At 55.0% G+C, this 15,185-nt stretch overlaps 1 protein-coding gene across 2 annotated transcripts in view; it reads right to left on the reverse strand.

The window, feature by feature from the left end:
- POU6F1 (POU class 6 homeobox 1) overlaps positions 1-15,185 on the reverse strand; it is a 29,444-nt gene that overhangs the window by 9,772 nt on the left and 4,487 nt on the right. For both annotated transcript variants that reach the window (XM_068212675.1, XM_068212673.1), the window contains exons 3-5: positions 4,419-4,587; positions 2,205-2,299; positions 1,361-1,586 (exon numbers count right to left, since the gene is read on the reverse strand). In XM_068212675.1, coding sequence (XP_068068776.1) covers positions 1,361-1,586; positions 2,205-2,299; positions 4,419-4,587 — 490 coding nt within the window. The remainder of the gene's footprint in view (positions 1-1,360; positions 1,587-2,204; positions 2,300-4,418; positions 4,588-15,185) is intronic.

Here is a 15,185-nt window from a genome sequence, read left to right on the forward strand (position 1 = left end):
CTGGAGCCTCAGAGCTATACCTTTGGTACTCAAATGCCCCAAATTCAAGCCCATTTCAGAGCCTTCCTGCAGCCACACCTGGAGCCCCAAATCTACACCAAGTGCCACACCTGGAGCCCCAAATCTACACCGGGTGCCACACCTGGATCCCCAAATCTACACCGGGTGCCACACCTGCAGCCCCAAATCTACACCGGGTGCCACACCTGGATCCTCAAATCTACACCGGGTGCTACACCTGGATCCCCAAATCTACACCGGGTGCTACACCTGCAGCCCCAAATCTACACCGGGTGCCACGTGTGGAGCCTCAGAACTACAACGTTTATACTCAAATGCCCCAAATTCAAGCCCATTTCAGAGTCCTCCTGCAGCCACACCTGCAGCCCCAAATCTACACAGCGTGCCACGTGTGGAGCCTCAGAACTACTGCTTTGGTACTCAAATGCCCCAAATTCAAGCCCATTTCAGAGCCTTCCTGCAGCCACACCTGCAGCCCCAAATCTACAGCAAGTGCCACACCTGGATCCCCAAATCTACACCGGGTGCCACACCTGGATCCCCAAATCTACACCAGGTGCCACACCTGGATCCCCAAATCTACACAGCGTGCCACGTGTGGAGCCTCAGAACTACTGCTTTGGTACTCAAATGCCCCAAATTCAAGCCCATTTCAGAGCCATCCTGCAGCCACACCTGCAGCCCAAAATCTACACCAGGTGCCACACCTGGAGCCCCAAATCTACACCAGGTGCCACACCTGGAGCCTCAGAACTACACCGTTTATACTCAAATGCCCCAAATTCAGGCCCATTTCAGAGTCCTCCTGCAGCCACACCTGGATCCCCAAATCTACACCGGGTGCCACACCTGGATCCCCAAATCTACACCAGGTGCCACACCTGGATCCCCAAATCTACACAGCGTGCCACGTGTGGAGCCTCAGAACTACTGCTTTGGTACTCAAATGCCCCAAATTCAAGCCCATTTCAGAGCCATCCTGCAGCCACACCTGCAGCCCAAAATCTACACCAGGTGCCACACCTGGAGCCCCAAATCTACACCAGGTGCCACACCTGGAGCCTCAGAACTACACCGTTTATACTCAAATGCCCCAAATTCAGGCCCATTTCAGAGTCCTCCTGCAGCCACACCTGGATCCCCAAATCTACACCGGGTGCCACACCTGGAGCCTCAGAGCTACTGCTTTGGTACTCAAATGCCCCAAATTCAAGCCCATTTCAGACGACTCCTGAAGCTGCAGCTGGAGCCCCAAATGTGCACCTTTTCCACTCAGACTCCCCGGTCGCAGCCCGGAGCCGCTCCCAGGTGTGGGGCAGGCGCGGTTACCTGCGGTTACCTGTGAGATTGGCTACGGGCGGTTTGAAAATCGCCCCCGCGGGTGCCGCCGGCGTCAGTCCCGGGAGCGCGGCGAGCGTTGCTGTGGGAATTGTCACCAGGGCCAGCGCCTGCTGGCCTGTCACCTGACCTGCAATACTGATGGGGATAAGAAGAGGTTGAGTAACTGTCCCTGCCGGAACCATTACTCCTGTCACACCTGTGGCTAAGCTTTCCTGAGCCAACACCTGCGGAGATAAATGAGATTTGAAAGAGAAACACAAATCAACGCCCTGCTCAGCATCAGGGAAACCCCCACAGGGCCCCCCCGCCCGGCCTGGGACACCCCTCTGGGGAGGGGGCAAAGGGGGAACTCCCCGGTGAATCCCTCTTGGGGGGGGGGCAAAGGGGGAGCCCCCCTGCCTGGTGAGCCCCTGGGGGAAGGGGGATCCGGGGGGCTCGCTGGTGAATCCCTCTGGGAGGGGGGGGAAGGGCAAAGGGGGAGCCCCCCTGAAGTGTGAACCCCTCTCCGTGGGGAGATGGGGGGAAGCTCTGTGAAGTGGGGAGCACTGGGGGGCTGTGGAGGTGCCTCTCTGGAGGGGATAAAGGGGGGTCCCCCCTTACTGCTGACCCCGCTCTGTTGGGATGGGGGCAGAGAGGGGATCCCCTTTACCTCGGGGTCCCCCCTAACACAGAACCCCTTCTCCATAGGGAGACAAGGGGCACCTGGGGCCTCCCTTCCCACCCCCCCCCCCCCCCCAGGTCTGCGTGGGGGGACAAAAGGGGTCCCCCTCACCTGGCCACCCCCTCTCTGCGGACACCTCCCCCGGGGTCCCCCCTGGCCCCCAGCCCCGGGGGACAGTTACCTGTGGGGTGGCCTGCACGGCCAGGTGCGTCACGCCGGGCTGGCTCGGGGCGGGGCTCGAGGGGAGCGGGGTGGGCGACGCTGCTTTGGTTTTACCTGGGGGAGAGAAACGGGTGCGGCTGAGAGGGAGACACCCAAATTCCGCAGAGCCAGGCAGCGGACACCCTCCCCCAGGTGTCCTCAGGTGCGGTCAGAGCCCGGGGAGGGGACGCAGGAGGGGCAGTGACCTGGGTCAGCCGCAGAGTGACCAGTGCGGTGACCACCCACCACCCCCAGGTGTGGCCTCCTCCTCCCCCCGGCAGGACAGAGCATGGGCGATGGGACAGGAGGCAGGCGCGTGCCCTGCCGGATTTGGGGCGCTGGCCGGAAACCAGTGAGGAATAAAGTGGGATCACCCCAAAACGTGAGTTGCTGGGGGGAGGGTGGGGGAGGACCTGCAGCAGGACCGCGGAGCAGCCCAGGTGACACAACCCAGACACCCCCTTGGCTCCCAGGGATGGACCTGGCAACGATTCCGGGAGGGAGAGACCCGGGGGGCGCAGGGAAGGATCCCGGGAGGGAGAGACCCGGGTGCCACAGGGAAGGATCCCGGGAGGGAGAGACCCGGGGGGCACCGGGAGGGAGAGACCCGGGGGCACCGGGAACGATCCCGGGAAGGAGGGAGAGACCCGGGGGGCACCGGGAGGGAGAGACCCGGGGGCACCGGGAACGATCCCGGGAGGGAGAGACCCGGGGGGCACTGCTGGGAACAATCCCGGGATGGAGAGACCCGGGGGGCACAGAGAAGGATCCCGGGAGGGAGAGACCCGGGGGGCACCGGGAACGATCCCGGGAGGGAGAGACCCGGGTGCCACAGGGAAGGATCCCGGGATGGAGAGACCCGGGGGGCACCGGGAACGATCCCGAGAGGGAGAGACACGGGGGGCACCGGGAACGATCCCGGGAAGGAGGGAGAGACCCGGGGGGCACCGGGAAGGATCCCGGGAGGGAGAGACCCGGGGGGCACCGGGAGGGATCCGGGGAGGGAGAGACCCGGGGGAACTGCTGGGAACGATCCGGGGAGGGAGAGAACCGGGGAGCACCGGGAACGATCCCGGGAGGGAGAGACCCGGGGAGCACCGGGAACGATCCCGGGAAGGAGGGAGAGACCCGGGGGAACTGCTGGGAACGATGCCGGGAGGGAGAGACCCGGGGGGCACTGCTGGGAACGATCCCGGGAGGGCGAGACCCGGGGAGCACCGGGAACGATCCCGGGAGGGAGAGACCCGGGGGAACTGCTGGGAACGATCCCGGGAGGGAGAGAACCGGGGGGAACTGCTGGGAACGATCCCGGGAGGGAGGGAGAGACCCGGGGGAGCACCGGGAAGGATCCCGGGAGGGAGAGACCCGGGGGGCACAGGGAGGGAGAGACCCGGGGGGCACCGGGAAGGATCCCGGGAGGGAGAGACCCGGGGAGAACTGCTGGGAAGGATCCCGGGAGGGAGAGACCCGGGGGAACTGCTGGGAACGATCCCGGGAGGGAGAGACCCGGGGGGCACCGGGAAGGATCCCGGGAGGGAGAGACCCGGGGGAACTGCTGGGAACGATCCCGGGAGGGAGAGACCCGGGGAGCACCGGGAACGATCCCGGGAAGGAGAGACCCGGGGGGCACCGGGAACGATCCCGGGAGGGAGAGACCCGGGGGGCACCGGGAACGATCCCGGGAGGGAGAGACCCGCAGGAACTGCTGGGAACGATCCGGGGAGAGAGAGACCCGGGGGGCACCGGGAACGATCCCGGGAGGGAGAGACCCGGGGGGCACAGGGAAGGATCAGGGGATGGAGAGACCCGGGGGGCACCGGGAGGGATCCCGGGAGGGAGAGACCCGGGGGAACTGCTGGGAACGATCCCGGGAGGGAGAGACCCGGGGGGCACTGCTGGGAACGATCCCGGGAGGGAGAGACCCGGGGGGCACCGGGAAGGATCCCGGGAGGGAGAGACCCGGGGGAACTGCTGGGAACGATCCGGGGAGGGAGAGACCCGGGGGAACTGCCGGGAACGATCCCGGGAGGGAGAGACCCGGGGGGCACAGGGAAGGATCAGGGGATGGAGAGACCCGGGGGGCACCGGGAGGGATCCCGGGAGGGAGAGACCCGGGGGGCACCGGGAAGGATCCCGGGAGGGAGAGACCCGGGGGAACTGCTGGGAACGATGCCGGGAAGGGGGGGTCTCTCACCTGCCGCCTCCCCGCCGGACGAGCTCGGGGTGCTGGCGGGAGCGTCCTCAACACTTGGGGGGCCCCCCTGTGCCGGGGACCCCCCCGCTCCCTCCCCGGCCGTTTTGGGGTCCCCATCCACCCCCACCTCCAGCACCCGGATGGTCTCATGGCTGGACATGACAATAACCTGCAAACGGACCCCAAAATTAGCTCCAGGTACGTCACCCCGCGGCCGTGTCCCCCAGGGGCTCCCCTCGCCTCACCGGGCCTGTTTTGGGGTGCAGAGTCCACTTGGACCCCGGAGGAGGGAGGAACGCGTGGGGGAGTCCCAGCCCCCAAACACCTCAGTGCTCTGCTGTCCGCACCCCAACTCCAGGGGCACCCCCGGCTGACACCTTGGGCAGGTGAAACGCTGCCAGTGGTCGCAGCACCCCAAATTCACAGCACCCCCAAACCTAAAGCACGCCCTTACCTGCAGCACCCCCAAACCTACAGCAAAACCTCCACAGCTGCAGCACCCCCCAAAACAGAGCCGGCACCCCCAAAACAGAACCAGAACCCCCCAAAACAGAACCGGCACCTCCAAACCTAAAGCACTCCCAAACCTAAAGCACCCTGAAACCTACAGCAAAACTCCACAGATGCTGCACCCCCCAAAAACAGAGCCGGCACCCCCAAACAGAGCCGGCACCCCCAAACCTAAAGCACCCCAAACCTGCAGAACTGCGCACACCTGCAGCACCCCCGGTGCCCCCAAAGGGAGCCGCTCCCCCCGTACCTGCAGGAGCGTGGCGGGGACAGGAACGTACACGGTGAGTGACCCAAACCCCGCTGCCATGGCCGGGCCGCTCCGTGCCCCCGCCCGGCCCGGGGAGGAGGGGAAGGGACACGGCAGAGAAGAGCAGCCCGGGAGGGGAGGGATCGGGCTCCTTATCCCGCCCGGACAGAGCTGTTATCAGGCAGGTCCTGCCCCTCACAACGGCAACACAACCCCAGACCCACCCCGCAGGGATGGGACATCCCCAGTCCCGAGGACATCCCCAATCCTGAGGACATTCCCAGTCCTGAAGGACATTCCCAGTCCCAAAGGACATCCCCATTTCTGAGGACAACCCCAGTCCCAAGGGACATTCCTATTCCTGAGGACGTTCCCAGTCCCAGAGGACATTCCCAGTCCCAAGGATGTTCCCAATCCCAAGGACGTTCCCAGTCCCAGAGGACATTCCCAGTCCCAGAGGACATTCCCAGTCCCAAAGGACATCCCCAATCCCAAGGACGTTCCCAGTCCCAGAGGACATTCCCAGTCCCAAAGGACATCCCCAATCCCAAGGACGTTCCCAGTCCCAGAGGACATTCCCAGTCCCAAGGATGTTCCCAGTCCCAAAAGACATCCCCAATCCCGAGGACATTCCCAGTCCCAAGGACGTTCCCAGTCCCAAAAGACATTCCCAGTCCCAAGGATGTTCCCAGTCCCAAAAGACATTCCCAGTCCTGAGGACGTTCCCAGTCCCAAAAGACATCCCCAATCCCAAGGATGTTCCCAGTCCCAAAAGACATCCCCAATCCCGAGGACATTCCCAGTCCCAAGGACGTTCCCAGTCCCAAAAGACATCCCCAATCCCGAGGACATTCCCAGTCCCAAGGACGTTCCCAGTCCCAAAAGACATCCCCAATCCCGAGGACGTTCCCACTCCTGCTGGGGCAGAGCTGGCTCAGCCCCTCATTCGGAGCACGGGGGTCCCAGCAGGGCCAGGAACCAGCAGAGCCCCTGAAGTGCCCCCAGACTCATTTCTGGGCCTTCCCCCCGAGGACTGGGGGTGACCCCTGTGGAAAATGCATATTGTATGATTGGCTCTTCGCAAATATTAAAATGAATGCTGTATGTGTTATGTTGGAGAGTTATGCTGTAGTAATCTCTTTTAAGCAGTGTGGTAAATATAGTTTTTAGCTATGGCATAATATTAGAAACTAGAAATATAGAAATTATAGAAATGTAGAAATATAGAAATTTCTAAAAATAGAAAATAGAAACTACGTGGTGTAAGATACTTTTTGTAACTAGCTCAAAGAATGGAAAGCATAATCAAGAAATTCTTTGCATTATCTTATCTGAATAGAGATAACAGCAACAGACACCAAGGTTCAAGAAAAGAATTACTGCCTCCTTATCTGGAAAGCTCAGACTTCGAGGAACCAAGAAGGTTGATTTACAAGATGGGGGGGAAGCTAAAATTAAACAGAAACATCCTAGTGTGAAAGGAATGTTTGAACCATGTATGAGATAAATGAATATGCAATAGCCTATTGCTTTTAAGGGGTAATCCTGGCACCTGGATGTCCGTAATTCTTTGCTTTTTATTGTCTCTTATTGTCCTAATTTTCATTATTATTTTCATTAGTATTAAACTTCTACAATTCTAATAGAAGTGAATGGTGTTTTTCACACCCCAGCATTACATCAGAGGGGTAAAAATCCCCCCAGGAGGTTCCTGGGTGTTCACCTGAGCCTAAAGGTGCATTCGAGCCCCTGAGCTTTGTGTTTCTCCTTCAAGCAAGGCACATCGAATTTGCAACAATCAACCCTTCCTTCCTTCCTTTCCTTTCTTTCCCTCCTTTCCCTCCTTTCCCTCCTTTCCCTCCTTTCCCTCCTTTCCTTCCTTTCCTTCCTTTCCCTCCTTTCCCTCCTTTCCTTCCTTTCCTTTCTTCCCTTCCTCCCTCCCTTTTTCCCTTTTTCCCTTTTTCCCTTTTCCCGTGTTATTTCAGTTTCCATATTACTATAGATGAGAACAACCCAGACAGCTCCAAACCTCCTCCCCACTGCAACCAAATTGTTCTAAACCCCATCCTCCACATGTTTATATATTTTTACATATCAGTAAACCCAGATCTTTCAATGTCCTTTAATTCACCCCAGGGGCTCCATTAACAACACCCTGGGTTAGCCTTGATTCAGGGGTGGCTGGAACCTTTTATTGGTGCCAGGGACAGGATCACTCTGAGAATCCAGGGGTTTTCCCACGAGATAAGGGCAGCCAGAGGGTTGGATAAGGGGGAGGTGACAGAAATCCCCAGCAGAAGGTCCTGGCAGCTGGGGGGGTCTGATCTTCACTGCCCCCCACTGCCCCAGCCGCTCTCCTCTCGGTGTGACCTGGGCACGTCAGTCCCACCGAGGTTCTCTGGTGCCCCAGAGCTCCCTGAGGTTTTCTCCCTGAGAAAGCCCAGCTGGCCCTCAGAGGGTTAATGGGGACAAAAACACCTCAGAGGGTTAATGGGGACAAAAACACACCTCAGAGGGCTAATGGAGACAAAAACACACCTCAGAGGGCTAATGGAGACAAAAACACACCTCAGAGGGTTAATGGGGACAAAAACACACCTCAGAGGGTTAATGGGGACAAAAACACCTCAGAGGGTTAATGGGGACAAAAACACACCTCAGAGGGTTAATGGGGACAAAAACACACCTCAGAGGGTTAATGGGGACAAAAACACTCCTCCAGAGGGTCCAGCACTGTTCCTGAACCTCCTGAGAATGTGGCTTTCCCCTGCAAGGACCAGAGCAAATCCAGCCCTCTCCTAAACCAGAGCAAATCCAGCTCTCTCCTAAACCAGAGCAAATCCAACCCTCCCCTAAACCAGAGCAAATCCAGCCCTCTCCTAAACCAGAGCAAATCCAGCCCTCTCCTAAACCAGAGCAAATCCAGCCCTCTCCTAAACCAGAGCAAATCCAGCTCTCTCCTAAACCAGAGCAAATCCAGCTCTCTCCTAAACTAGAGCAAATCCAACCCTCCCCTAAACCAGAGCAAATCCAGCTCTCTCCTAAACCTGCTGAGCCAGCTGGGAAATGCCAGGATCCCTTTGGGTCGGGTGCAGTGGTCAGTGGTCAGTGAGGGTCCCTCGGGTGGGGTGCAGTGGTCACTGAGGGTTCCTCAGGTGGGGTGCAGTGGTCAGTGAGGGTTCCTCAGGTGGGGTGCAGTGGTCACTGAGGGTTCCTCGGGTGGGGTGCAGTGGTCACTGAGGGTTCCTCAGGTGGGGTGCAGTGGTCAGTGAGGTCAGTGAGGGTCCCTCGGGTGGGGTGCAGTGGTCAGTGAGGGTTCCTCGGGTGGGGTGCAGTGGTCAGTGAGGGTTCCTCAGGTGGGGTGCATTGGTCAGTGAGGATCCCTCGGGTGGGATGCAGTGGTCACTGAGGGTCCCTCGGGTGGGGTGCAGTGGTCAGTGAGGGTTCCTCGGGTGGGGTGCAGTGGTCAGTGAGGGTTCCTCGGGTGGGGTGCAGTGGTCAGTGAGGTCAGTGAGGGTTTCTTGGGTGGGGTGCAGTGGTCAGTGAGGGTCCCTCAGGTGGGATGCAGTGGTCAGTGAGGTCAGTGAGGATCCCTCGGGTGGGGTGCAGTGGTCAGTGAGGGTTTCTTGGGTGGGGTGCAGTGGTCAGTGAGGGTTCCTCAGGTGGGGTGCAGTGGTCAGTGAGGGTCCCTCGGGTGGGGTGCAGTGGTCAGTGAAGTCAGTGAGGGTTCCTCAGGTGGGGTGCATTGGTCAGTGAGGGTTCCTCAGGTGGGGTGCATTGGTCAGTGAGGGTTCCTCGGGTGGGGTGCAGTGGTCACTGAGGGTTCCTCAGGTGGGGTGCAGTGGTCAGTGAGGGTTCCTCGGGTGGGGTGCAGTGGTCAGTGAGGTCAGTGAGGGTTCCTCAGGTGGGGTGCAGTGGTCAGTGAGGGTCCCTCGGGTGGGGTGCAGTGGTCAGTGAGGTCAGTGAGGGTTCCTCGGGTGGGGTGCAGTGGTCAGTGAGGGTCCCTCGGGTGGGGTGCAGTGGTCAGTGAGGGTTCCTCAGGTGGGGTGCAGTGGTCAGTGAGGGTCCCTCGGGTGGGGTGCATTGGTCAGTGAGGTCAGTGCTGGCGTTGGGGCTCCTGGTGTGACCCAGGTCTCTGTGAGGTTTCCTCTGGCACAAAGCCCAGCTGACCCTCAGGGAGCGTCCATGGGCAGCAGGACACTGACCCTCGGTGGGTGACGGAGGGTGGCACCCCTGAGGGTCACTCTGTGGTCACTGTCCCCTGTGACCAATGGTCATTTTTCTCCTCTGGCTCTGAGCTGGGCTCTGACAATTCCCGACCCTCCCGGCGTGGTGGAATTGCGATTCCTGCAGGACAGACCTGGCACAGGGAGGGCAGTGCCGAGGGGGGTGGATGCTGGGGGTGGGCAGCAGAAAAAGAGGGAAAAACAGAATTCCTGGAGGGAAAGGACGAGATTTCCACTGGAGGGGGGGGGGTCTCACCCTCCCAGCTCCCACAGGAGCTGACCAGTTTGACCAGTCCCGAGTGGCGAGGGCACTGGGTTTGCAGGGAAGGCTCCCAGGTGATCCCAGGATTTGGGGTGGTTCCCACTCCATCAGTGCCAGAGTTTCACCCTGCAGCTGCCAGAGGAGGAAATGAGCTGGGAATTGAATCCACCCTCAGTGGACTTTTCCTGCTTTTCAGCAACCTGGGTTGAATTTTCCCTTTTTCTAGGACCTGATCGAGCGTGTGTGGGACCAATGAGACTTTTAACTGTCCCCAAAATAACTGCCTGTATTATCAATTTAATAATTTTAGTGATTTTTATCGTGAGCAGCTTGTTGGGCAGCCAAATATTACTGGGATTGTCTAAAGCAGACTATTTCATGTGCTGTCAGTTTGATTTTTTGCCAAGTTGATCTTATCTTTTTTTACTGGAAAAAAAGAATGGTGTGGGAAAAGCTTTTATTTTTCTCTTAGGTGAAATGTACATTTATCTTATGAATAAATTTGTCTCAACTAATTGAAAACTGGGGAACTGAACCAAATTAAGCCTGGGAGCTGGTACATTAATAAATGTTTGGAATCATCCAGTTGAAGGAATTTGTATCAGTTTTGCCCTGGAAGGCTTTCGATTTGGGATGATTTGGCTGAATTTTTCAGAGATATGAACAAGGGAATGAAATGACCTTGACAAAACAGAAGAAAATGTCCCAAGAGCCCAGCCCAGAGCAGGAGGAGGGACAGGACTGCAGAGGCAACAGGGACCAAACACAAGGGAATCTCTTCCCAGCTCCCACCTGAGAGGAATGAGGGATTTGTCTTTCCAAACAAGCTGTGGGTCTGCTGGCAGATAAAAGCAGCACTGAGAGATAAAAGAAACAATGGCAAGGATTCCACTGATTGACGAATGGAAAAAGATATTTGCTTTTACAAATAAACTTTAGGTTTGCTGATAAATGAAATTGGACATTGAAAAATGAAAGAAACTATGCGGGAAAACCCTGAATTCCATAAGAATTAAAAATTAAGAGAGTTATACATCAGAGGGGAATCTTCGGGGTCAGGCATTCTGGGAGGTCTGAACCTCTCAAGTACCTCAGAAATCGGGAAGGAGAGAGGGAAATTGGGATAAAAAGGAGGCTGCGTCCTCCAAAAATTAGAGAGACCCCAGGGGAATGCCCCATGGCCTCTCCCTTTATTCAAATAAAATAAAAGGACTCCTCTGTCTCCTTTTTGGTCATAAACCTCAGGTGTTTGTGGATTCATTTTCCTGACACACCCAACCCGTCCTGAATGTGACAGATGAGTAATGTGACGATTGACTCTCACAATTAACAGACAAATATCATGTTAAGAAAAGTTTTTTGTTTTTTTTTTTACTCCCTGAGTCGTTATCAGGGGACAGCCTGGGTTTGGGACATTTGGCAGGGTTGGCTTGTTACTATGACAACAGCTGACCTCTAATTAAGATTTAAGGAAGTAAACTCCACCGCTGGAGTCGATGGACAGAACTTTTTTGGGGGGGCTAAAGGGTTAAAAGGCAAAACCTCCATGGTGTGGATGAGCACATGGTGGGAGAAATCCTCTGCTACCAGCACCAGAACATTTTCTCTATTCAGTCTTCTATATTTTTTATAAGATTTAATAAACCTTTCTAAATTTATGAAAAGTGAGTGCCTATTTCTCACACTGAACCACTCACAAACTCTGTGCCTCTGCATTGGAAACGATATAACTTTCCGAATAACTGTTCTAATTAATTGTTTTAATTAAATTTTCTAATTAATGGCTTTCATGAATCACCAGCAGTGCTGCCAGCACTTAGCAAGGTTTGTCACCACCTGCTATTTTGGGAGCCCAGTTGGGGAAAATGGCTGAGACTGGGAGTTGTGCTGAACCAACCTCGACACTTTTCAATAAACAAAGCCTGGGAGAGGGAGATGTTTTTGCTGGGATTGGACGTGAGGAATGCAGCATTTATAGAGCACAAGGACATTCTGCAGAACCCAGAGATAAAGAAGAGACACGGACAGCCCACAACTGTACTGGAAGTCTCCCTAGCTGGGAAAAAGGCAATAAAGAGACTGAAAATTGGGATGAACCAGCACTAGAAGATAAATCAATAACCAGTAAAGGATAAACTTCCAATTAATGACAATTCTGTAATTTATAGCCAATTGGCATGAATTTGTTTGCTAAAATGTAGAAATAGTGAAAAGCTTTAGAAGTGTGTGGTGAGTTTGGGGAGTGAATAAAGCTGTGCTGTTTTCTCTGACTAAAAATGGTGTTAGAGTTTGGTTTATCATATATTTTGGCAGTAGGAGAAGGTGAACTGAGCCCACAGAAACCTGGAATATCTTGGAGCTGGGAACTGTGTCTCAGGCTGGAAATGGAGGGGTGTATTCTGCTGCCATCTGTTAGAGGCGGGGCAGTTTTCTTCTGTTCATTGAGCAGTTTTTCTTTATCTCTTCCACAACCAATCTCCCTCCAGATCTCTTCTGCTCATGGGCCATTAATTATTCATTATCTTCTGCTCATGGCCAGTGAGTGTCCCTGCATGGCTGAGAAAATTCCATCATCCCACTGGGAGATGCTCCGCCCAGGGGAGGAGCCAAGCATTCCTACCTGGATACAATCTGACTTTTTGGGACACCACAGCAGCCTTTGCCCTCTGCATTCCCAGAGGAGCAGCTTTCTTCCCCACTGCATTCCCAGTGCAAGCCCAGGCTCATCCACACCAGCCCTGGAGCTTCAGAGGAAAACTCCCCCCTTGTGCAGGATCCCTGCTCCAGCAGAAGCACAGCTGGCACTGCAGGAGGGCTGAGCCACCATGGGATGGGACTGCTGCCACCACCCTGACCCACAGCGGGTCACGGCTGCTCTGGCTCTGGCAGGGTTGTTTTGTATTACTGCTTTTTTAAATTTTATTTTTATTTTCTTCCCTAGTAGAGAACTGTTATTCCTGCTCCGGTATCTTTGCCTGAAAGCCCCTTAATTTCAAAATTATAACAATTCAGAGGGAGGGGATTTACATTTTCCATTTCAGGGGAGGCTCCTGCCTTCCTCAGCAGATACCTGGCTTTCCAAACCCAGACAAACTCTTATCTAGGACACGCTAGCCCATCCCAGTCCAAGGACTTTTATCCAGAACACGTTGGGTTATCCCAGCCAGGGATGTCTGCAGAGGTTACACCTGATGGGGCTGTCCTGAGCCATTCCCATCCCCCAGAGCATGGAACTCCAGGGAAAAGGCATAGGAAGCTGCCTGAGGTGACCTGGATCCCTCCCCAGCCAAATATTCCATGAGGAGGAGTCTGGGCACGTCCAGATGGGGTTTTGTGGGACTCTGGGGACACCAGAACCTCCCCGTTACCCATCCCCAGCCAGCCCAATCCGAGCCAAGCAGCCAAACTGGATTTATTCCAGCTCCACTGGAGCAGCAAAAGGCTGAGCAGGGCACAGGAGTCCCCAAATCCTTGGATTTCTCTCCCTGCTGCTGCTGGGAGGAGCCACAAATAACCCGGGAGGGAAGGGGGTGGGGAAGGGCTAATTAATGAGCCAATTAATCAGACATTTGTGATTCCAGGCTGGATGCAGGTGGGCATCCAGCTCTGGATCTGGGAGCGGGATCCTTTCCCTATCACAGATCCCATTTTTCACACTTTTTGGGGTGTTTTTTGGCATTTAATGTGACAAATAATTTATGCAGATGGTGGTGAGGGCAGGCAGGGAGGAGCAGCCATGGAAAATTCCTTCCTAGCTGTCCACGTGTGATGGGGCTGGATCCAACGGAGTGTTGGGGTTCCCAGCAGGTGTCCTGGCAGGGTTTGTGACTTTATTTCTCCTCAGCACGGAACAGGAGGGGCAGGGGAGGGATGGATCTCAATGGGCTGTGGATGGAATCCCAGAAATCCTGCCAGGTGGGAGCTGGAAGTGTCTGGAAGTTCTCCAGCATTGGAAGTGTCTCCAGTGCTGGAGAACACATTTACCCTTGGGAGATTTATTCTGGAAAACATCACCTGCTCTGTGTTGGTCTCAAAACACTGAGCTGTGCCTTGGGGGAATGAAAGCCCAGGCCCAGCAGCTCCCAGACCTGGCCCTGCACACCCAGCTTGCTCTGGATCTGCTGTAGAAAGAGCCTGGAGTGTGCGGGGAGTTAGATGGGGCTGCAGGGCAGTGCTGTGGCACCAGGGCGAGACAGAGTGAAAATTTAACGGGGTAGAAAATCCATTTGGATTTAGGTGAAATGCGCCGCTTTGAGCTTGCTAACCTAAGTAAAATACGCTGTTTAGTCTGGTGACTGCAGCATTAGCACAACTGCCCCAGCTGAGGAGAAAAAATGCGAATTTCCAAGCTAAAGAGATAAGAGATAAGAAAGACTCCTTGGACCTTGGAACACCACAGCGTGACCCAGGAGTTCTCTCTGTGCTTTCTGACAAAAACTGAGTACAAGTGTAACTGGCTGTAGGTGTAATTCGAAATCAGAAGAATGAATATGCATGAGCCTATTGTGAAGTTCTATGAATATGTAAATTAGCTAGAGTAATAAAAAAAGGATCAGGAGTTCTCAGGGGCGCGCATGTCCTTTGCAGGGAAATCCCTGCGTGTGCCCAGCACTGTAATAAAAATCATACCGTTACCTACAAATCCCTATTGGAATTGTGGGCTCTTGATTTTTCACCACATTTCATTGGAAAGGCCAGCAGCCCTGCAGAGGGAGCAGCAGATCCCTGGGCAGAGCAGAGCAGTACAGAAAGGCTGGAAAGAGGGTGAGCAAAGTTCCTGGGAATCACTAATTGATCGGTCAGCACTCCAACGTTTTGAGCTGTCCAGCACGATCAAAGTTCCCTACTACAGGTTGAAATCTCTCTCCCTCCCACAAAGGTTTGTTGTCCCTACTTCTCCTCACAGAATCACAGGATGGGTGGGGACCTCTGGAGATCACATAGTCCAACCCCCTGCTAAGGCAGCATCACCTAGAGCAGGTGTCCAGGCAGGTTTTGAGTATCTCCAAAGGAGAATTTCACAAGTAGAAAAGCTATTGTCCCATTTGATAGAAACCTAAGGCCACAAAAGCTGATGAACAGTATTAAGAAATGTTTAGGCTGTGGTTTCCTTCATCTTCCAATTTTCTGAGGCTCCTGAATTCTAGAGGACATCTTACAGACCTGTCTAAACTTCAAACTACTAAAATAACTGGGCCAAAAACTGCAGGTATTGTATTAGCGATTCTGGTGAAAAACTTTAATACTAATTTAAAAATTGTATCAATACAATAAGTATGTGCAGAGCAAGCAAGCTGAAGCAGTTTAAAAGTTGTTCATCCTTCATTTTCAGCAAAATTATTATTATTAAAATGATTATTAATGTTCCAAGCAGAGCAAGGTTCCAAGGATGGAGCCCAGGCTCCCGCTTTCCTGTCTTTGGGCCTCGCTGGTGAGTGGGAATGGAATTGTCATTTCTTCCTGGTTTGTGTTTTTAGACTTCTGCAGCTCTGCAGCACCTCCCGTCCTCTTCCCTCCCT

The sequence above is a fragment of the Anomalospiza imberbis genome, chromosome 22 (assembly GCF_031753505.1).
Source record: "Anomalospiza imberbis isolate Cuckoo-Finch-1a 21T00152 chromosome 22, ASM3175350v1, whole genome shotgun sequence".
In the NCBI taxonomy this organism is placed as follows: domain Eukaryota; kingdom Metazoa; phylum Chordata; class Aves; order Passeriformes; family Viduidae; genus Anomalospiza; species Anomalospiza imberbis.